We start from the raw sequence: 23488 nt of genomic DNA, 5'->3' as shown, positions 1-23488 counted from the left end.
GGGAAGGTTGGTGAAAAGAGGGAAGAGAAAGGAATTAAGACGGACAGGACCTGGAGGCAAGACAAGCAGCCGACATTACAGAGAATGGACATCATACTCCTGACAAGCTGACTCAGGCTGTAAAAGACAGCTCCCCAAAAATGCTGCCAGCGCAGTAAGGGGTCGCGAATGAGGGCAATTAAGGCCACTTCTGCTGCTTTATTACTGTTCCTGTTCTGCTTGGTTTGGTAAACAGGCTTCAGAGAAAGATAAAGGGGCTTTTCACGAGAGCGGGGATGCGTTTCAATACTCACGCCTTCCCCAAACACTGGAGTCTCACAGAGACACAGTGTGTCAGTCACACCATCTCCTAGCGACCTCTCTCGCAAAGAGGGAGGATGTGATGCCAAGCAGGGCTGAGCTCATGTTCCCGCCCAAGTCATGCGGTGGCCTCCCTCTGGGGAGACAGGCGGAATAAAGGTGGCACGGGGAAGTCTGTGCCACCGAGGGGCTTCTTTCTGCCCCGCTATGGCGGGGAGGCGGGCGGGCAGCAGTTCTCATCCCAAAGTTTCAACTTACTTGTTTTTTACCCCTGAAGCTTCGGTGTAGCCGTGGCTCCACACGGCTGGAGCTCCAGAAGCATCTCCTGCAGAAGGCTGATCAATCTTGAAACAGCGGATATTGCTGATCAGAGAAACAGACGGGCCAGGTATCATTAAAACAGAACAGGTGCTCATTGCTACCTTCACCTGAGAAACGAGAAATACCTAAGCACTCTGTCCTTACCATTTCTCACTGTGTTTGATGTGTCTGAAATGTTCACCAGCAGCAAGAACCAGCTACTCATCATAACGAAACCAAGGGGCATACACACAGAGCACAGAAACGAGTTCATCAGCGTCAAACGGCGGTTACTAAGGGCTTTCACACTCACCGCCCTGGACGGCTGCTCTCGGCTGGGAATGGAAGGCTCTCAGCCTTGGCATGAGAACAGAAACTATTTAAGTTAGGTGTGTTCTCACAACATGAAACCCAAATGTGAAAAGAACGAAACCTCAGCTACAATCGTACTATGCCTGGACGATGCAAGAGAGTTCTGCAACATTCATCCTCAAATCCAACGATGCAAGAGAGTTCTGCAACATTCATCCTCAAATCCAATACCTGCTCACACCACCCCTTTAAATATTTACAGAACATTACTGGGGTCTTGCCGCTCCCTGATGCTTCCAATTCTTTCCTCACGTGCACAGCCAACCATGCTGAGACCAACATCATAAAGTTATGAAATAAATGAGGGGAATTCAATAAATTTCACGTTAACTACATATATATAAACGGGGAAATAAGTTCTTATCTCACCTTGGCTGTGGCATGCTGTAACTGGCCCAAAAGGAGGACAAACAGAAATATTAAAAGGGTAAACCCTCAAACTCAGTTCCTTAAAACCCAGCCTATGAGAAAGCAGTCAATGCCCAAGATCACGAAGTCATGCAGATATGTAGCAGATCCTTTAAAGGCTGCCTGCCACATGGTGAGATAAATCCCTATTTGTAAACTGCCACTGGTTTTTTTTCCCCTATTAATTAAGAGAAAGGGCGTATAACGTCAGCACCTAGACACTTCTGTCCTGAGCCTAAGAATTTAAATTATCTGTTGGCATTCATTAACTCCAAAATATAATAAACACGGAATACCTTTCCCAAGAAGCAGTCAACTCAGAAGTAAAAAAACACCTAGTAATATTAACTTTGATTCTAGAAATATTTGGTGGCAATTTCTTTGAAATTTAAAACTATTTCATTAAACAGAAGTTTTTACTCTTAATTACCAGAAGGCATTCACTTTTTCCCTTATCCTAAAAAGCTGAGAAACATAAATATCACAGATGGTGTGAATGGAAAATTCTGAAATAAAATACCTCATTTTATATCAGGGGGATATATCCTTTTTTCAAACACATCAATAAAAGGGGCATTTAAAAAAGACCTGCTGTTTTTGGTTTTCCGTATGGCCTGGTACCAGATGTGATCCATGTGCCATGGTAAGCGATGCACTGGATTTCTTAAGGCATGTCTTACAGGTTCTCACTGCATTTTTTTGCTTACCTTTCTGAATTCTAGAGAAAAATGGAACGTTCCTTTCTAAAGACATATATATTAAAAAAACAAAAAACAGAACAGAGAGCCTTTAAAGAATTCCATTTCCTAGCCTGATTATTAAAGAAAAGAATAACCCTGCCCCCCGTGCCCCCAGTCCTTTCCAGTGAAGCAGCACTCATCCTCCGCCAGGCGGCCCTCTGAAGTGAGCGGGGCGCGGACTCGTGTGCATCCTGAGAGGAGGCTGAGGGGGTCTGGGAGCTGGAGCTTAACCACACGGACTGACGCTGCCTTGTGGAGAACAGACCGGCCAGCCCTTGACAGAGGGTCTAAGTTACACATTAGATATGGAACCTCTACCAGGTTATTAAGGGGCCACAGCTTTCTAGATATTAAACAGAGGGTGACGCTTTTCCTGAAGAGTGCTATCATGTCACTGCCTGTTGCTACTCTTTTTAAATCTGGGAGCACACCTGCGCTTCACGACAAGAGCTCCAGCCATTCCAGTACCATATACTCTTCGGCAGAGAATTTAACGGGCACAGTCTTGGGCCTGTATAATAGTGGGGTCATTCCATTAACTACATGGTTTTGCATTTGTTTCTAATTACGTCATGAAAATCTCCCTGTGTGATTTTAAAGTCATCCTAAATGTAATTAGAAAAATCTTGATGACTATCCCTATGCCTAAAATGAACACATTTCTGATTATTTTTAGAATAAAATTTTTACGACAGAAAACCTTGATTTAGGTATACGAATACTTTTTTAAAAGTCTGACACAGAGAGCCAATGGCTTTTTTAAAAACTTATATAAACTGACAATCCTCCATCAGCACCAATTTGAGAGGAGAGGAAAAATGTTATCATTTAAATATTTAATATTTCCTTGATGCACTAATAAAGCTGCACAATGATCTTTTCATGTAGCTATCTGTACTTTGTTTATTAAATGTTAATGTCCTATGCTTATTTTCTGCTTGAATGAGTCATTAGCATTATTGACTCACACATAACTACAATATAGTTATATTGTAGCTAGCATTATTGACTCACACATAACTACAATATAACATAAATATTAATACCAATATACTGACTTCTCTTGTGATTCCCCTTCTCTCTTTTGGCCTTAAAAGTTCTTTTCTGGTTTGTGAATATATATGATCTCTTCTTGCTTTTAAAAATTATTTCATTTTATAGATTTAACTCTTTAATTTAGCTAGAGTTTATTTTGGTGTGCAATAGAAATTTGACTTTTATTTTTCTCCAAAGAGCTGCTTTCACTTAACACATTTTTACACAATTATTTTTAACACAAAATGACATGTCATATTAGTCAACACTCAAAAGTTACCTGTATAAGGATGAACTATGTCTTGATAATCCATACATTCTTAGTTCTGAGAAGTCCCTGAGACAGTGTGTGGACCACCCCCCCTTAAAGATGAGAAGATAAGGTCCGGGCACACTGAGGGAGCTGGGCCAAGCCTCTGCATCCCAGTAAGACAGTGGGGAGAGCGGTAGGTCTCCTGTGTCTTCAAAACTCCCTTTCTACTTTGTTTTCATTATTCTCATCTCTTTTTGTCTGAACACTTTCTTAAAAACTTTCTGGAAGGACAGGAGTATCCAATTATCTGAAAAAAATTTTTGGCTCTCCGTCCATCTTGGTGAACTACAGACTCACAAATCACTTCACTTCCACTCTGTGCAGACAGACCTAGTAAGTCAGACACTTCCCATCCCACTTAATGTTTGCAGTGAGGGGATGCGGCGCCGCACGAAGGACTCACTTCAGCAGCTCCAGGGTTCTGTGGTCAAGGGCGAGTCGGGGGTTTCCAGTCAGGTCCAGCTCTTGCAGCTTCGGAGGCAGGTTTTCTGGTAGTGTGACTTCGCTTAGCTCGTTACAGCTCAGGTCCACACACTGAAGGAAAAGTGGAAAAAAGAAGACATAGCCTGCAGAAGTGGTTCAAGTGGTTCTAATGCTCTGCTGCAGAAGCAGTCTGACGATTCACTGCACTATGACGGCCAAATGCAGGAACTGTGTTTGTCTGCCGTTTAGCCCTAAACATTTACAACCGACTAGGGCTTCCAGCGTGGCTCAGATGGTAAAGAATCCGCCTGCAATGCAGGAGACCTGGGTTCGATCCCTGTGTTGGGAAGATCCCCTGGAGAAGGAAATGGCAACCCACTCCAGTATTCTTGCCTGGAGGATCCCACGGACAGAGGAGCCTGGCTGGCTACAGTCCATGGGGTCGCAGAGAGTCAGAGATGACTGAGTGACTACACCACCACCACTACCCTGTAACACCTGGACACAACCAGCGTTAGAGTTCCGTATCTTTCTTTAGCCTTATTATTAAAATATAAAAATCATAAATATAGGTACAATTTCATTACATTTCACTTATTCCAGATCTTCTCTCTCATCACCTTTGATAGCATTAATACTCTGAACAGAAGTGCAAGAATTCACTTAATCTAAATGTTAATAATAGGGACATGGTCATCTCCTCCTTCTTGTTTTTCCAATTATAAATAATGGTTGCATGCCACCTGGACTTGAACGAAACCCTGATAATACTGCTTCATTATGGGCTATTCTGGTAGCACGGTCCGTATACGTCAGTAGAGAGAAAACAGCACATCACACGGTATCAACAGTCTCCTGATGGTGATGAAACATGAGCTCAAGGACTGACAGGTGTTGGTGACGTAGAAGGTTAAATGGCTGACACAAACGAATTCAGAGGTCAGAGTATGTGTTACGCGAAAAGATTAAAGACACTGTGGAACATCACGGACTTTTATGCAATTGGTCAGTAATGTTTTTAATGCTACCTCTAAAGATTTAAACTTTTACAATTCCATAGACATAACATTGCTCCTTCTTTAAATTACCAGATTATAAACAAGTTCAGTGGGGTATCATTTATAAAAGTGACCTTGGGGACAGCGATACAGATTCTAAGAGACGGGCTCATGCACCAGCCCTCCCAGGCCCATCTGGTCACCAGTCCTGAACTCCCTGCATCAGTTCCGCACCATCTAGTTCCACCGTCCTGTTCTGACCACTGTTCACATTTGCCCTGTGGACTCTGAGCACTTCCCAACGTTGCTTCCTCCCCTCTGATCCACTCCTCACAGTGCTGCCAGGGTGGTTTTCTGATGTGGTTTGTTCTATCTCACTCCACTCCAGCCTCAGTCTCTCTGCTGCTCCCTGCCACCCTTCAACCTGCCCCTGAAGTCCTCAGCTGCGGCCTTTAGCCCGCCTTTCAGCGCCTGCGTCCTCACACGGTGTTCAGCTGTGTCAGAGGGACTCTGCGCCAACCTGCTCTCACCTGTCTGTGCCCTTGTACTGCATCCTCTGTGGATGGAACTCTTCACACTCTCCTTGCTGCATCTCCTCCCAGGTCTCATGCGTTTTTAGCACACTGCACAAAGCAGAAGCTTGACCAATGCTTTCACCAGAAGGAGAAACAAACGACTGCCTGCCAATTATTTGTTGACTGAATAAACGAACGGATCTTAATGGATCTGTTAGGATGGGAACTGCCATGTTTTTAAATGTGACTGCTTCTGCATGAGACGGGAACTCACGTCCTTAAGGGCAGGCTGAGTGGAGAAGCACCCCTTACACAGCCGTGCACACTAAAGGGGGTTTATTCCTAAAAAGTACAGGACGCTGACAGCCTCTGGTGCTACACAGGCAGTAAGTGCTTTGCTTACAAGCACTGTTTCCTATTCTTTTAATCGCCTTCCAGTAATGCTTGTTGACTGAATAAGCAAAAGAAGAACTTCAATTTGTAAAAGTGTTAATTGCTCAGTCATGTCTGACTCTTTGGGACCCATGGACTGCAGCCCACGAGGCTCCTCTGTCCATAGGATTCTCCAGGCAAGAACACTGGACTGGGTTGCCATTCCCTTCTCCATTAATTTGTAAAGACCCTTGCTTTTAAGTTTATATACAGTATCTTTGATTTTTCTCAACTGGATTTTAGATTTAGGAAACCTTATTGGCAACACCTTGACAAGAATGACCATCAGGGTAAAACTTTTCTCAAAACCACCCTCAGCCCACCCGTTACTGCTCCACGCTTGCCTCAGCCTGCTGGTCACTGCTCTATTCTTCCCTCAGCCCACCGGTCACTGCTCCACGCTTGCCTCAGCCCACTGGTCACTGCTCTATTCTTCCCTCAGTCCGCCGGTCACTGCTCCACGCTTGCCTCAGCCCGCTGGTGACTGCTCCACGCTTCCCTCAGCCCGCCGGTCACTGCTCCACCCTTCCCTCAGCCCGCCGGTGACTGCTCCACGCTTGCCTCAGCCCGCCGGTGACTGCTCCACGCTTGCCTCAGCCCGCCGGTGACTGCTCCATTCTTACCTCAGTCCACCAGTTACTGCTCCATTCTTGCAAACAGTAAATTCCCTTCAATACCGAAACTATTTCTAAAATCTGACTTTAATGAAATGCATCCTATATATAGGCTAAGCAATTCCTTTTCATCATTTCTTCTTAAAACTGGTTATGTGCGCCCTTGGGGAGACTAGTGGTGTATCATAAGCGTACAGGACACCTGGCCCGTGCTTCTGGGGGCGTCAGTGTTACTTAGAAGACTATGGAGCCTTCACTTCTATATTAAAACTAGAAGAAATGGTAAAAGAATAGAACACAAAATTAACATGTAATTTTAGATTAGAAGGGAGATGTCAAAGAAGTTTATAGATGAGTCCAGGTCATATCCAGACTTCGGGGCACATGATCTTACTTCTCTTCTCCCTGTGGATAGGAGACTGTCGACAGCATGAGAGCGCCCACTTCCCAGCCAACCTCTCTGAGGACTCACGGTCACAAGCGCTCCTTTCCCCGGAGCATCTCTGGAGAGACGCTTTTCACACACACACGACTCTCAGGGGGCCAGTTGTTTATCTGCATGTACACACAGCCCACTTCCTAAGATGAAGCAGTATTTGAATGGAAAGGGCGTGGCTTTGTGTTTAAAAGACCTGCTGAAATAATTTTTCAAACTTGAGTTAAAAAAACAAACCAATCTGTCTGAGTTAATACATTACCCTGACTCAGAGAGACAGGCTGTTCAGGCCTAGTTTCCTGCGGGCTGGGTGGCCAGTGTGGCAGGGAGAAAAGTGGCTTCAATGGCCCTGCCCTGGGAGACACTGCTTCATTCCTTTTCCGCAGCTTTTGTTCCAAACAAGAATGGATGCCAGATTCCCCAAATTTTAGAAGAATTCCTAAATAACTAATACCCAGACTCCAGGATCAGAAAGACAGTTGTTCCTGCTTCCTGGTTTTTAGATATTTCAGTTCCTGGGTGACCTGTTGAGTCTAGAAGGTCAGCTACCCCACCCAAACTGCCCTAACCGTTGCCTGGTGTGTCTTTATTTCCGTTACCCTCCTTTCCGAAGAATTAATGCCTTTTCTTTCATCTGCTTTGACCCACCACTTCCCCACATGCTTTGTGTTTTATGACTGAGCTGGTTCTCTTGCTCTCATCCCACTTCAGAAACAACAAACACGGCTTGATTCCAAGGGAAATTCAACTTCCTGGAGTCACTGTTGTCAAGAGTGTGGCATATTAAAAACATTTTGTACTCCACTTCCCAGTGAAAACAACAGTCCTAAAGATGGCGTCACTCAACTTGTCCAAATGGTTTATTACTTCACAGTGCAAACATGAAAATAACCTTCTGGGGAGAACTTGAAACATTTTAAAATATGCTGTTCACCTAGTGGCCAGAATCAGGACCCTACAGAAAAATGGAAAATTTGACAAAAGCTGCTGGTATATGGTGTTTACATTTCACCTGCTGTGTCACACATTAATTTCACCTGCTTAAACCACACTTTGAAAATGGTAGGAATATGCCACTAATTGGAAGTAATTCAATGAAGAGCTCAGGTTTTGCTGCAAAGCTCCTACACTCTCGCTGTGACGGCTGTGGAGCGAGGTGAGGGGCCTGGGTGAGAGGGACCAAGGGCCGCCCAGGCGGCTCCGCTGCTCTTTGCGCCACCAACACCGGAGCCCAGACGAGGACATCGGCTGGGACCTCACGCCAAGCCTGGCTGACGTGGGGACTCGAGGACCACGTGTTCCTCTCTAGCTGATGAACAGCGGTTCTGTATCCAGAAAGAGGTGTGTCTATTTTAGAATCAGAATGGAACATGACCTGCTCCAGGACACAGGACTGGTGGTGGGTTTGGAAGAAAGTGCCGAACAGTGGTGAAGACAGTAATCCTAGGGAGCAAAGCTTCTACGACTGGGTTCCCTCAAGCGCACCAGGAAACTCTAAAAAATTAACCTTTTCCTACTAACTTATATGACTTCTGGCCCACATAGAGAATCTGTTGCCTGACGATCACTCTGCGAGGCCTCACTGAATGCACCAAAATGAGGGAAACCTACACCCATATTTTATCCAAGATTAGGGGAGGCACGTGGTCTCTGTTTTAGGGTTATGCGGATAATGGCCTAATTTTACAAGTTTCAAAAATTACATTTTAGTATATATATTTTAGTAAGAAAACTTGTTTATCCTTTTAAATGATAATTGGTTTTAAAGCTTTGGTAACAAAGCTGTGAACAAGCCCTCTCCTTCTTAAAAGATGAGACTGCTCACAGAGAACTAGCTAAATATAACAGGACCTTATTCTTTTTTAAATTATGTTATCTGCTAATGTTTATAATTGCAATGATTTTAACACTTTATATGAAACACCTTACAATTACTGTAGTTTATTTTCAAGAAGCATTAAGAATATAATCTAGGATTACTAGTGTCACTCAGTCACGTCCAACTCTTTGCGACTCCATGGACCACAGCCTGCCAGGCTCCTCTGTCCATGGGATTCTCCAGGAAGAATACTGGGGTGGGTTGCCATTCCTTATCCAGGGGACCTTCCCTCCAAACCCAGGGATCAAACTTGGGTCTCCTGCATTGCAGGTGGATGGATTCTCACCATCTGAACCACAATAAAATTTTAACATGGGCTAGAGTATTTCAACTTATAAAAAATGATTTCTTTTATATTAAAAACATGCTTTAGGGCTCAGTTTGCAGTGACGACTCTTATAGGTATTTTCTCATTTGTTATCAGCCACTATTTTTACCAGGAATTTTCTTTTGGATGGTTTAAATGTGTATACTTACATAGCTGCTTAAAATATTCTCATATGAAATATGAATGAGTTGTTTCTCATATGAAATAACAGCAAAATAACAATCCAGAGTTCTCAAACAATGTAACTATTACTTTTTCAATAACACTATCTGTCTAGGGCTGCAAAGTTCATACTTTTGTATGTAAAGAATACTTGATACTGTGCATCACCGCCCCCCCAAATAAAACCCCAACAACAAAATATCTCTTGGTCATGGAATTGCTGGGTCAGAAAGACTGGACATTTTTAAAATAAGGAAAATGCTAAGATATAATATCTGGGATTAAAAAAATATATTAAAAAATAACACCAAAAGTAAAACTTTAAAAGTGGCTACAGGACTTCCCTGGTGGTCCAGTGGCTAGGACCCTGCATTTTCACTGCCAGAGCCCTGGGTTTAAACCCTGGGGGAGGGGAACTAAGACCCCACAAGTCACTGGTGTAGCTCCAGCCACACACCCTCCCCCACCCCCAACGCAGGGGCTGCAAATCAGGGCACAGAGAGCAGACAACAGGGAAGAAATTAAACGAAACACAAAAGCCAGGAACCCAAGGAAGAGTCTAAGAGAAATTTTGCTTTTGCAGGACAACATTCACATTGTGCAAAATCTAGTCAAAACTTGAAAAGTGTAAACGTCTATCCGTATTTTAAACCAGATACTTAAAAACAAAAGAATCTACAACTAAGAGTTCGATAACATAAAAAGACAGGTGCAGAAAATAAGACAGCACATGGGAGGTTAATCCGGAGGCTGGGGTGCACAGGGTCCTGTTTAATGAGACCCCATGACACACCACGCCCCCTCCCAGGATCGGCCGGCGAGCAGCCCCCGGCAGGCTCAGCTGTCAACACAGCTTCTGTGCTGGAATCAGAGAAGCCTGTGCTTAAGTGACAGGTTTCCTGGATTTTGTTGATCATCAGCCAAAACAGTTGCTCCATATAATCAACATCAGAGCTGACCCCTATGGAGGCCTCGTCACTAATAATAGTACACATTTAGCACTCTCACTAGAGTTCTTACTTCTATTTCAGATGTTTTACATGTTTTATTTCATTTCGTTCTCACGGCAATACTGCAACTCTGTACTGTTCTTTCCCTCACTGTACAGATGAGGAAACAGAACAATTAAGTGAGTTTTAGCTGGAATCCAACTCTGGATCGATTCCTTTCAGAAGCCTGCCTCTTACCCACTGTAAAAGGTGCTAAAAGTAAAAACAGAATACGTCTGGGACTTCCCTGGTGGTGCGGTGGTTAAGACTGTGCCTCCACTGCAGGGGCCCGGGCTCCAGCCCTCTTCAGGGAACGAAGATCCCGCGAGCCAGATGGCGTGGCAAAAAAAAAAATTCTGCTAGTTTTCAGTAAGTGTTGCAAAATGCCACAGTCATATATGAGAAGACAGTGCTCACAGTAAAATACTTCATGGCCTAAAGCACATACACACACACACTTATCACACAGCTCATACACACCTCAACCATGTAAACATACTCCTGTGATGAAAAATCGTTCATGCTATTCAAAGTGTCTTCAAATAGGATGACTTTTGTTCCTTTTTAGGAGATCAGAATATATCCTGAGTCTATAACCAGAGTTGTTTAAGTATAAAACGAATAATCAGAAATGCTGAGATACAAATGAAAGAACTTCTTATTCTTTGTGCCAAAAAAAAAAATTGTTAGATGACGTTCCTTCTAGTGAACTGGTTTCATCCCGTGAGAGTGCTCAGGGTCAGGAGGTGCAGAAAACCTCCGCCACCAAGCTGCTCTCTTCACTGACACAAACCACTTCTTTTTCAGCACCTCAGCTTCCCTGCCTACCACACGGGAGATGCTGCTTGCTCTGCCAGCATCATTCATCTGAAGTGAGTCGCTGGTCACAGCAGCAGCGAGACTCCGTCTGCCCAGGGAATCACTACTACTCCACAGCGCTGGGGGATGCTGCTGTTTAGTCAGGGCGTGGGGTGCAGGGGTGCTGCTGGCTCTGCCAAACTCCTATCGAGCCTGGTCAGTCTCCGAGTCTCACAAACACCCTGAGAAAAGGTGCAGCAGGTGCTGTTAGACATGATGGGAATGAGCAAGGTGGCTGATGCTGTTCAGTCGCAAGTAGTGTTCGATCCCTTGTGACCCCATGGACTGCAGCCCGCCGGGCTCCTGTGTCCATGGGAACCTCCAGGCAAGAACACTGCAGTGGGCGGCCGTTCCCTTCTGCGGGGGGCATCTTCCCGACCCGGGGATGGGACCCCGTCTCCCATGTCTCTGCAGGCAGACTCATGACCTCTGAGCCACCTTCCCCACTCCCAGTCCAGGGTTTCTTGTTTAATGGTTTTTTCCCCCTTGGCCAACTCAGCAGTGTGGCCCAGCAGTGAGGAAGGATGGAGCAAGAACAACAGAGATGCCTTCATTCTGAGGAAACCCAATGAGGGTGCCAACATCCTGAACTGGTGACTCAAGAGGAAACAAGTTTCTCTGCAGACCTGAAGGCTGGGGGTTACGGGCTTGGACCACATACCTTGATTTCCGGGAGCTGCATAACTTCAGGGAAGACTTCAATGCAGTTGGAGTGAGCAGTCACCGTGTGCATGTGTCTGCAGTTCATGATGGTTGTTGGGACGGCCTTCAGTTTATTCCCACTAAGGTCAATCTCTTCAAGCTCCTCCAGTTTTGCCATTTTACTAAAGAAAGAGAAAATCCAAGGTGGACAACTCACAAAATAATTAGAAAGAAATTTAAAAAGAAAATACTAATAATAGATAATGAGAACCAAAGGCTAATTTAGTCTGAAGATTCTTTAAAGATTCACTTAGAATCATTTTAACAAGTGATTTGTTAAATCACTTTTTCACCACTGTTTTTGAGGATCAAAGTATTTTAACACCTCCCTTCTTACTACAGGGGTCTTTCCTGGTGGGTCAGACAGTAAAGAATCCGCCTGCAATGCACGAGACGCAAGACACCCGAGTTCAATCACTGGGTCAGGAAGATCCCCTGGAATAGGAAATGGCAACCTGCTCCAGCATTCTGACCTGGAGAATTCCAAGGACAGAGGAGCCTGGTGGGCTACAGTCCTTGGGGTCGCACAGAGTTGGACACGACTGAGCAACGAATACACACACTTTTCTTACTACAAAACAAAAAGTCTCAGCTTCAACTCTTTAAATTGGCAACAAGAAGAAAAACGGATGTCCTTTTCCTATTAAAACTCTGTGTGTGAATTAAGTTATCCTGACAACAATCACTTCTCTATGTGGCTTAGTCTGAACTTTAAATCAGAACTTGAAAATCCTACTCAAATGGGTCAAAAGTCAGCAATGATCCAGTATATGTGCTTTAAAAGAGCTTAGTGTAAGAGTAGCATTTCTTTGTATTGGCACTGAAACCTCAAGGGGGTACAGAGGAGAAGAGGGAACGGCTTATATGAAGATATGCTTTCTCCTGAAACCCCACTCCCCACACTCCTCCGACATAACATGTGATGACAAAGTGGCGGTGAGGAGGAGAATGCTGCGGGAAGCCCGGACCACCTCCAGACCTTCTGCGTGAGTGTCTCAGTCTCTCAGTCGTGTCCGACTCTTTGAGACCCCATGAACTGTAGCCCACCAGGCTCCTCTGTCCATGGGATTCTCCAGGCAAGAATGCTGGAGTGGGTAGCCTTTCCCCTCCCCAGGGGATCTTCCCCACCCAGGGATCGAACCCAGGTCTCCTGCAATGCAGGTGGATTCTTTATTGTCTGAGCCAATGAGAGATCTTCTGGCTAAGCCAAATTCCATCTGTACCCAAAGAAATTTCTCTCAACTTCTGCTAAATATCTACAAAGAAAGCACCTTTCTGACTTTACCTTAATAACACACCCTAATATAATTTTCCTGATAGTTCAGCTGGTAAAGAATTCGTCTGCAATGCGGGAGACCTGGATTTGATCCCTGGGTTAGGAAGATCCCCTGGAGAAGGAAAAGGATACCCACTCCAGTATTCTGGCCTGGAGAATTCCAAGGACTGTGCAGTCCATGGGGTCGCAAAGAGTCGGACATGACTGAGTGACTTTCACTTTCAATATAATTTAATGTTTTTGTTTAAGGATGTCTTTTATTGTTTAATCTTAACCTATAGTCTAGAATTAACATTAGGTAATCAATAATTACAGTAACCAAATAAAGAAAAATTCCAGAGTTGGGGTTTCCTATATTTTCTGTAAATCTAGAGGGAGAAAGTTTCCCCGCCCCACCCCAGTCCTACATGCATCTATCACTCCTCTGACCCCTTTCCCACCGCAGGTGATGCCGGAGTCTTAACAGGCACCAGTGAGTGCAGCTCAAACCGACAATGTGAATCATTTAGTTTACAGTTACTGGATCTTACCTGACTGCTGCAGTTTCACTTGTCACAATAAACCATACAAACAATTTAGCAAGAAGCCCTTTATTGCCTTCTGTTACCTCTTAAAAATAAAGGTTACTTTATTTGATTACTCAAAGATACAAGAACTAAGTTTTTATCTTATGAAATCGGATCTTTTAATATCATAAACATTCAACATGGGATTAGGATATACTATAAACACCCCTGTATGTAGACTGTGAAGTAATCCATCTATGATAGCCTGAATTTGTAAGAGATTGTTATTTGAATATGTCATCATATTTTGAAAAGATATGGGAAGAAATCAATAAGCAACAGGCATGAAAAAAGATTCAAAATATGGAAATCAGGCCCGAGGGAGAAAATGTTAAAGAAATTTCTATGCCTCAACATAAAATGAAGGTGAAAAAAAAACAAGTTTCTATATTCAGGGCGGTCACCAGTGGCCTAGGTCACGGGGGAAACCCTCAGAACCTGAGTGGATGACCATTTCTCCTGCTGTGCTTGGTCACTAACCGTCTCAAAGAGGACGGGGAGCCCTTTCAGGGATGTCATTCTTACGGGACTGCCATATTTTCTTCTAAAACTATCATCTCATTCCATAATAAAAGAAAAACACATAACAATTAAAAAGAAAAAAGAAAAGCTTAGACATTAACATCAAATGAGTGGGAGAAAATAAATAAATGTATACTACAAAACAGGGCAATACTAGAAGTCAATGCATATCTGGGCCTCCCCGTGTTAGTAAGGGCTTCAACAGACTGCTAACCTTGATGGCCACAGAGGGAGGCTGTGCCAATATTCTGCTTTGGCTCAATGCTAAGCTGCAGTTAACAGTAGAATACCACAGGGGTTACTGTTTGCTTCTTTGACATGTGGGTGTGAGTTCTAGGCCCTGACTTTTTAAAGGATAAATGCCAATGACACAGAAGCAGAGTAAGTCCTCCACGGCAGGCTCAGTGTGCAGATTCATTCAAAGCAAGACACAGTGCTACTGTTTCCCAGATTACAAATTCAAATTAAAATAGATTTAAAAGTGGAATTTTCTGAGAGCCATAAATTATTTCCAATGTCACAGTTTCTATGATCAAATAAGCCACCACTGCTTTTTATACCATAAACACAAATATGAAGCTATTATCGAATTAAGAACCTTCAGGTTCCTAGTTAATGTTCTAATTCTCTCTCACCATACTAAGTTAATTTTTAAAAAAATTAATTTGACTGGTTAATAGGAAGCAAAAGAAAAAATACACCTTGTAAATAACATACTTTGTTTCAAAATCATAAGAACATTCTAGCAACTGGGTCCTTGGATACATTCATATTAGAAAAATAAACACATTCCTCTTTAGTACAATGTTGATAATGGCTTATAGAAAAGAGGAATAAGCTTTACACTATTTGGAAAATAAACATTTTAGTTTTTGCCTTTTCATCTATGAACCCATCTACAGATATGCAATGAAGGATGCCACTCTGTAATCTTCTTTTACCTTGCGGGAAAACTCTGAAGTCGGTTGTAGGCCATGTGAAGAATCTTCAGATGGGGGTGTCCGGTTAACAAGGGCACACACTTATCTGTGAGGTTGTTATTCGTCAAATACAACTCCTGTAAGATGCTGCTGGTTTCCTCTGAAAGTGCGGCTGGAGGGAGGGTTTCCAGTTTGTTTGCAGATGCATTCAGGAATCTCAGGCTACGATGACAAAACACAACAGAATCCTGCTGATAAGCCAGAGCTCCACTTCAGAACGCTCAACAAACCCAGAAGTTTCTGACGGACATCTGCCATGCTGGAGACCGGGTTTAGAAACACGAACTTACAGATGGGTTTTAGCTTTAGCAGGCATACAGATATATGACTCCACAATCTACACTGAACACAATAATTACCTAAACGTGTTAACTGCAAAGAGACAGAGATCAGTTTTTTTGTTTGTTTTTTCTGGCCGCACTGTGTGGCTGGCAGGATCTTAGCTCCCTGATGGAACCCTTGCCCCTTGCACTGGAAGCATGGAGTCCTAACCACTGGACTGCCAGGGAATTCCCTAGAAATAAATTTTAATGGAAGCACAAAAGTAAAAGGAAGTCATATTTTATACCTGATGGGCAATAGAAAGGAGAGTGATAAGGTAAAGCTAATACTCTGTCTTAAGAAAGAGAAACACAACTTCTTATTTTAAAATAAAAGAGTTTTCATAGCAATAAAACAATCAGACGTTAGATCACAATACAACTAAATCACATAGTGACTAAGTCCTTTTCAGTATGCTGTCTAAACCATACTTCACTGACATATATTCACAACTGCAAGAGATAACTTGTTTTGTAGTGAAATAATGGAATACTATATAGTAGTGAAAATGAAGAACTACATGTATCAATAGGATGAATCTCAAAAAATATGATACTAATGAGAGAATCTAGATAACAGGATACACTGCATGATTCCATAATTTCAGAGTTCAAAATCAGGCAAAACTAATCTACAGTATTAAAAGTCAGGGAAGGGAGGCAGTATCTAGGAGATAGCTTCTCATTTTTCCAGTATGATACTGTACTGGTTCTTAATCTGGGTGCTGGTCACATGAATATGTTCACTTTGGGAAAATTTATCAAGTCCTATACTTGCAATAGGAGGAAATGGGCTACCCACTCCAGTCTTCTTGCCTGGAGAACTCTATGGACAGAGAAGCTTGGTGGGCTACAGCCCATGGGTTGTAGAGAACTGGAGTGAGCAACTCACAAGTTATGGTCCCATTTCTGTATTTATATTATACTTTAATAAAATTTACATAGAAACATACGTATTAATACATGCTATCAGTCATCCAAATGATAGGGTGAACAGTAGCTAAACTATGAATAATGTTTTTATACTTGAGGTAACTAAAACTCTCAAAAAAAACTGTAGTCCTTCCTTAGTTACTGTGAAACACACATAAATGCAAAATGCAAAGTTGGAGAACTGAAACAGAATCCCTGCTGGGATCAGGTTCCCAATCACTGAAAAGGGAAGTGAAGGGAGGGGCAAGACCTGGGCAGGCACACAACCCTGCCGCGCCCAGTGACCTCCGTCGCGGGGCTCGGCACGGGGCTCCGGCGCGGGGCTCCGTCGTGGGGCTCCGTCGTGGGGCCTCGGGGACCGAGCAGAGACTGCGCAGCCCACAGGGCCCCCCTGCCACGGTGACCCAGGCCAAAGCTGCCTTACTCCCCAAGCCCACCTGGAATGAACCACTCTGCTCATGAACTGACCTTCTCTCATTTCAAAACCCCCCAGGTCTGAAACATTCTGCACTCAGTTCGGGACTATTTTACCATACCTTAGTTAAAAAAAGAAAATCTTCCTTGAAAATAAAGACTCTGAAATACCAGGTACAGATATTTTTAATCAAGGATAAAAAGAAGGCTCTGTTTTCAGGAGTTACCACCAAGACTGTCTTTCCAAGCTTTCAATCCACTAATTCAATACTCTCTAATCCTGCAGCCCCCACACACTTACTTACACACACACAGACACACACACACAACTCCACGATGTAGCTAAGGAAAAGCAGCTTCCCCAAAATAGAACATTTTCCATTAAATAAACACGTATTCCGTTGACATTTTCTTTTTTTTTTAAAAAAAAAAGGAAGTTAGAAAAGGGCTGTACAGACCATAAATAGTCATGGGAAATTACAGTCGTGTGTGCTACAGAGAAGAAAATAAAGGTCATTCATGCAGTTTCTGAAATGGTTTTGAACTAGGAAGGAAACCCATTCCAGCACCATAGTTCTTTAAAGCAGTTTTACAACTCTCATTTTATCACCTGACTTAAATACCCTGTTAGGATTTCTCCAGTGTACAATTAGAAAACATTAAAATGCATTGCCCTAAAACATTTTGGGATAGGGCTAACTGAGAAACTCTGACAATCTCATTAAAACACAATTCTCTAGGAAATATGTAGTTATAAACACTTGAAAAGAAATTAACTCATGAATATTTGCATTATTTTTAGGCCAGGAAAAAAAGAAGGAAATTTGTTTCGAAAAAGGAAAAAAGATTGACTAGTGAATGCTCACTAGAAAACGACTAAAGGAACTTTAAAAACTCCTTGCAACACGGAAGTGATTTCCAGAAAGACTTGTCTTGTTGAAATCTGCCTGTGTTGAAGCTTGTACTCTTTGTGGGAAACTGAGGGGGCGGGATCCCACCTTCTACCCCTCCAGGAAACAAAGCTAAGTTGAAACTACATGGCTGGTTTCGAAAGACTGAGTTTGAACTGAATAAATCCTGATTGAATCATCTTGTTAGTTAATGGTCAAAGAGCAAACAACTGGGCTAAAAACATTTTTGATTATAATCGTCTCAGGGAAATTAAATTTAATACCCATACTTCAAGAAATAAAACACACCTGTCACCCAACTGCACATTTCAGCAGAAGGCAGATTAAGTTGGTTTAATCATCTGCGTGTTATACCCATCAGAGTGAGCAACTGCCTTAGTTCTGCAAAATGTCTCCAGTCCAGGTAACAGTTTTACTCAATAAACAGGGTGTAAAACTCTACCTTCTGCGTTCAAAACCTTCTGGAGAGTTAAATTCCTGAAACACTGAGTTAGGTCTCAACTCCGTACGGTATGGGAGAACGTCCTCAAGCTTCTCCCTTGTAGATTTTTGTAGTAAGTGCATAAAAGACTTGTTTAATACACCATGAAGACGTTGATCCATAGAACCCTCTTCACTACTCAACCCTCTCATAAAGACCAGAGAGAAGCAGTTGCATGTCATTGCCTCCTTTCAGTAAAGTGCTCTGTGCAGACCACAGCTCCTTCCTACTTCCTGTTTCATCTGTCCCCCACCATCCAGAGATGCCCCCGTCCTATTTCACAGAAGACAAACTGAAGCTGAGAAAAGTCAAATTGCTTGGCTGCTGTTAAGCAGTAATTAGTGGCTGTCTGTGTGTGCGCACACGTGTGTGCATACATGTGCACAAGTGGGCTCAGCCATGTCCGATTCTCTGCCAGACTCCTCTGTCCATGGGACTCTCCAGGCAAGAATACTGGAGTGGGTTGCCATGCCCTTCTCCAGGGGATCTTCCCGACCCAGGGATCTTTGCTATCTTGAGCCACCAGGGGAGCTCCAACAGACTGGTGGTGTCTTTTTCGTCTCCTGCACCGGCAGGCAGGTTCTAAATAAACCAGATCTCATTGGTCTTAAAGACCCCACTATGTGAAAGGGGTAGTGTTCACTCAGTTGTGTATGACCCTGTGCGACCCCACGGACTGTAGCCTGCCAGGCTTCTCTGTCCATGGGATTTGCCAGACGAGAAGAGTGGAGTGGGTAGTCATCCAAGGGATCTTTCTGACCCAGAGGTCTCTGCCATCTGAGCCACAAGGGAAGCCCCAAGAAAGCCCACGATTACCTAATACCATTCTCCAAAATTTAACTGACAGAAACAGTAATAATAAAACATTTTCATGTCATCTTCCTCCAAAACCCTGGAGGTCAAGCAGAGCACCTGCTGGGCAGTGTGAAGACCACACGTACTCAGCTCTTCAAACTCCATCCCTAAAATAACGGAATACATGGCAGACTGCTCAAACCTTTTCTCAGCAGAGAGTGTGACGCTGTAGAGAAAGGAGACTCACACAGGACTCCTGCCCTGAAGCATCTGGAGAGCTGCCCACGACAGCAGGGGGACAAGTCCGCTTCCTGGTTCTTGAGCAATCCCTTTGTTCTTCCCTGGCACATTCTGTCCGTCTGTTCTGGCTCCTCTAGGGTTTTCTGTTTTGCTTTTTTTTTTTTTTTTTTTAGTAATTCCCAGCACACCCTTAAATTTTACAGCCAAATTCTGTCCTTGAAACGAAGCATTGGATCGGTGCCACAACAGATCTACGCATTTGCAGGCAGACCAGGTATTCTGCATTTGAATTATTTTTTATGCAGACAGGTACTGTGACTTGGGGTCTATTAAAAATGCAAAAGCTTAAGACCCTAAGCGCAGTGAAATCCTTCAACTTTTATACAACCCCCTGATTTCTGGCCCTCAAAATCCTCAAGAGGTGTCAAACAAAATGCTCTAAATTACTTCTGATGTGTCTAAACAACACAATGCTTTTAACAACTTCATCTATCTTCAAAAGACTGATAGCTCTTAAAGCAGGGACTTTCAAACTTTTCATTAGTGACAACTAAGAGTACAACATGCATTTTACACGACCACCGAGTGAAGATGCAAAATGCACACATAGAAACAAGTTTCTTGCAACAGTATTTAATCTTACTCTGTCTTACACTGATATTTTCTATCCCATTTTTAAGTGCTGGTAGAAACCCACTAAATTACTACATCCTCATTTACCAGTTTGAAAAAAGGATGCCTGTTATTTATTCAGCAACACCACTTAATAGCGAGACTGCATGGGAAGAGAAAGTACGTATGTACCGCCTAGCAGAACGCACTCGTCATTATTTGGCAAGGTCTGAAAACGTGCCTGGCCTGGGCGGTGAAGATCACAAGCCTATGGACCGAAGGAACGAAGGTCACACAGACGGAGACCTGCTAAGCAAGAGCTCAGAAAGGACTGACTTTAAAATTTAAGCGTAATTATACTAAGAACTAACATTGAGGCAACACTGTAAGCTAACCTATAGACCTCATCCTGATTCAGTCAGTTATCCCACGCATGTTCTCTCTGTGGTCCAGAATCCAATCAAGGATTGCACGTTCCATTTCCTTACCGTGCCTCGGACGTCTCCTCTAATCAGTGTGATTTGTTTCAAATGACCTTGACACTTTAAAAAAAGTACAATTATTTTGTGGAATGTCTCTCAATTTAGATTTGTTTGATGTTTTATTATCATTAGAATAATGTAATGCACCTCTAGCAAAAACACACAAAAGTGATGTTTTTTCTCATTCCGGAAGGTCTGTGATTCTCAACTTTACCTCCCAGATATTCTTATTAATTAGGTCAGGGTAAGGTTTCAAATGGAGGAAGGCATGGCAATCCACTCCAGTATTCTTGCCTGGAGAATCCCCTTGGACAGAGGAACCTGGTGGGCTACAGTAGTCCATGGGGCTGCAAAGAGGTGGATGTGACTGAATGACTAAGCACAGCACACAAGAATTCAAAAATCTATACAGAATTAAGAATTCTGATGACTGGCCAAGTTGAGTCAGTCAAAATGAGAAAATGGCCAGAAAAATACATGTTTAGTAGGTAATCTAGGGGATCCTGAACACCCTTTGAGAAACACTACTTTATTTCACTATGGCAATCAAAACATCAGAACTTCACAAGATAGCTCTCTTCCCTTGGGAAAAATAATACAGGCAATCTAGCTCTTCAAAATGTCAGAAATTTTCTATCTTTGCCAAAAGGCACCAGTTGTCATGGTCAATTGATCACGCTTTCCCAAATCTTCCATTCCCTTTCAGTCCCTTTGATATTTACACCCATTCTATCTGAGTCACTAAAACTTATGGTCTGTAATGTGACTAATACTCTGGGGATATTTTAATAATTACCACGTACTTCATTTGTACATACACTCTCTCCTCCTTCACATCCCCTGAAAATACCTTGTTTTGCTCCAATCAGGGGGAAAAAAACAGACCCTAATCTCCACTTATAACAGGAATCTATAACTCTCCTATAAAGGGCCCCTTGTGGCTTTGTTAATTAGACTTATGTCATCAGAAGCAGTTCTCTGGCCATGATGTAAGAGTGCAAATGCAAAATGGCCCAGGAATCAGCCACCGCCAAGCTCTCAGGAGGGACAGAAGGACAGCAGCACCTCACCCACCCACTCCGGTGATCCACAGGGATATCCACTCCCACTCCTGCCTATCTGCTGAAGAACACTGATTATCTGAAACTCTTTTGGGGGGTTCCCATCAAGAAAATTCTCAACTCTCTGTAAGAGGGGAGGACTAGGCCAGTTAAGATCCAGATTAGAATATTTGCCAGCTTCCCTCAGAGAACCAAGTCCTGTCTTGATGACAAGATACAAAATCACAGTCCATTTATTGGCAAATATGGTCCAACATACTTCACATCTGTCTGTGGTTACTGAGCTGCCAGTCAAAAGACACAACATTCAGAGAAAAACATGGAGAGTAAACTCATAAACTTAAATTGCTGATTCAAGTCATAAGAATTTTAATACAATTGGTCTGAAGGTGATCTGGAGCCACACCGCTGAGCTGGCGTGCCCTAGACCCACGCTCTGCAACGGGGGACCCACAGCACCAAGAAGCCCTGCCTGCAGCCAAGAGCAGCCTCCGCCCCCCAAGCCAGGGAAGAGCCCCAGCAGCAGCGGAGACCCAGCTGCTGTTTTTTAGACCCAGCTAAAAAACAAACAAATAAAAGTATGGGGGGAAAAATTGGTCTGAAGTTTTCAGAGGAAGCCAAGGATATCACTCACTAGAAGTCATCTAATTTAGACTCCTCTCTCTTCTCTAGTTAACTGCTACCAGGTCAAGCAGATCAAAACACACCATTCCCAAACTATAAAATCTCACAGACAATAGCATGCAATGAAAACCATGATACTGTGTTTTACCAGCAAGATTCAGAGCTAAAGAAATCTCCCTAGAAAGAGAGTTCAACCTTTTGCTGTGTCCAATAACACACGTTTTTCTGACCTCTCATGACGCTTCCAAGCACAAGTTCTATTTAGAGAACAAACTAAACCATTTTTAACTTATGAAGACCTATATATTCAGGCCTTTTCCTCAGTTACACAACCACAGAACTAGCAGTAATAATTTATTACCAGGAAAAAAGAAAGAAAGAAAAAGTGAACATCTACATATATTTTTAAAGATCTGTACTATGAAGCAAACTGAATGGAAGGAGAACTGAAGCAGTCTTGTCGCTGCCTGGAGCCATCTGCCAGATACAAAGCTCTGTATCATACAACAGAATGTTCCTCTTCATACCGGGAGCCTAAATGAAAACCAACCCTATCATTTACATTCTCCTTTTCCCTCTAACCTACTATGTTCTACTAGTTTATTGTGCAGCTATTTTAACTCAGCATCAGACTGTAAGCACCTTGAGGATTAGTCATTTTTCAGTTTCCTGAAGCACCCAACCCAGTGACATAAACTGACAAGGTCAGTGAGACACCGGCCACCCTGAACCAATAAATGAAAACAGATCACAGCTGGTCCACCTGCAAGGAGTTGTGTGACGATTCTCTCCTAGAAAACCCTCTTAATATTTTAAACTTCATGTCTTTAGGTTGACCTACTCCCAACAATGTCGGTAATAGTTTATTCCTTCCCCTCAAACGAATCAAGCCAAATATACTCTATCCTACATATTCCTGAATGTAAATTATGCCTCAACGTAAAATCTTAATTAGCCTCAATTAAAATCTCAATTAAAAAAATCTTAAAGTAGGTAGATAAAACCTCAATTACTTAGGTTTTGGAAATGGGATAAGTAGAAAAAAGTATTAACCCTTTAAGAGGCAGTAAATAGTATGGTACAATAGAGGGAATAAAATAAATATTTTATCATAATTTTGTATAGCATGTCATCTATAAAAATTAATTGAATCACTATGTTGTTGTACACCTTAAGCTAATATAATATTGTAAGTCAACCATATTCCAATTTTTAAAAGTTCTGTTTTTCTTGTCTTCCAAAGAGTAAGATAATACAAGAACGTTGTTCAAAAAAAAAGATCTCATTGACATACCCACCCCTTTCATAACCCTGTCTGCCCCAGAGACTCAAACCTCCTGGCCTTTCTGACCAAGTTGGGGCCACAGGGTCAGCCTGGAGACACAGCTACGGCGCACGCTCGGAAAACAAAGGCGGAGCGCCTTCTGGAAAAGCTCCTCACTTCAGCCCCTTTCGGCCGTTTGCTTT

General features: G+C 42.9%; 1 protein-coding gene across 2 annotated transcripts in view; it reads right to left on the bottom strand.

The window, feature by feature from the left end:
• The window catches only part of PHLPP1 (PH domain and leucine rich repeat protein phosphatase 1), a 221767-nt gene that overhangs the window by 13833 nt on the left and 184446 nt on the right, over positions 1–23488 (bottom strand). For both annotated transcript variants that reach the window (XM_065932864.1, XM_065932863.1), the window contains 4 exons: positions 15110–15310; positions 11764–11926; positions 3872–4002; positions 559–663 (listed from right to left, as the gene is read on the bottom strand). In XM_065932864.1, the coding sequence (XP_065788936.1) occupies positions 559–663; positions 3872–4002; positions 11764–11926; positions 15110–15310 (600 nt within the window). The remainder of the gene's footprint in view (positions 1–558; positions 664–3871; positions 4003–11763; positions 11927–15109; positions 15311–23488) is intronic.

This window comes from Muntiacus reevesi, chromosome 4, assembly GCF_963930625.1.
Source record: "Muntiacus reevesi chromosome 4, mMunRee1.1, whole genome shotgun sequence".
In the NCBI taxonomy this organism is placed as follows: Eukaryota; Metazoa; Chordata; class Mammalia; order Artiodactyla; family Cervidae; genus Muntiacus; species Muntiacus reevesi.
Note: the sequence above shows the minus strand (reverse complement) of the source record. Positions and strands in the feature narration are given on the sequence as shown.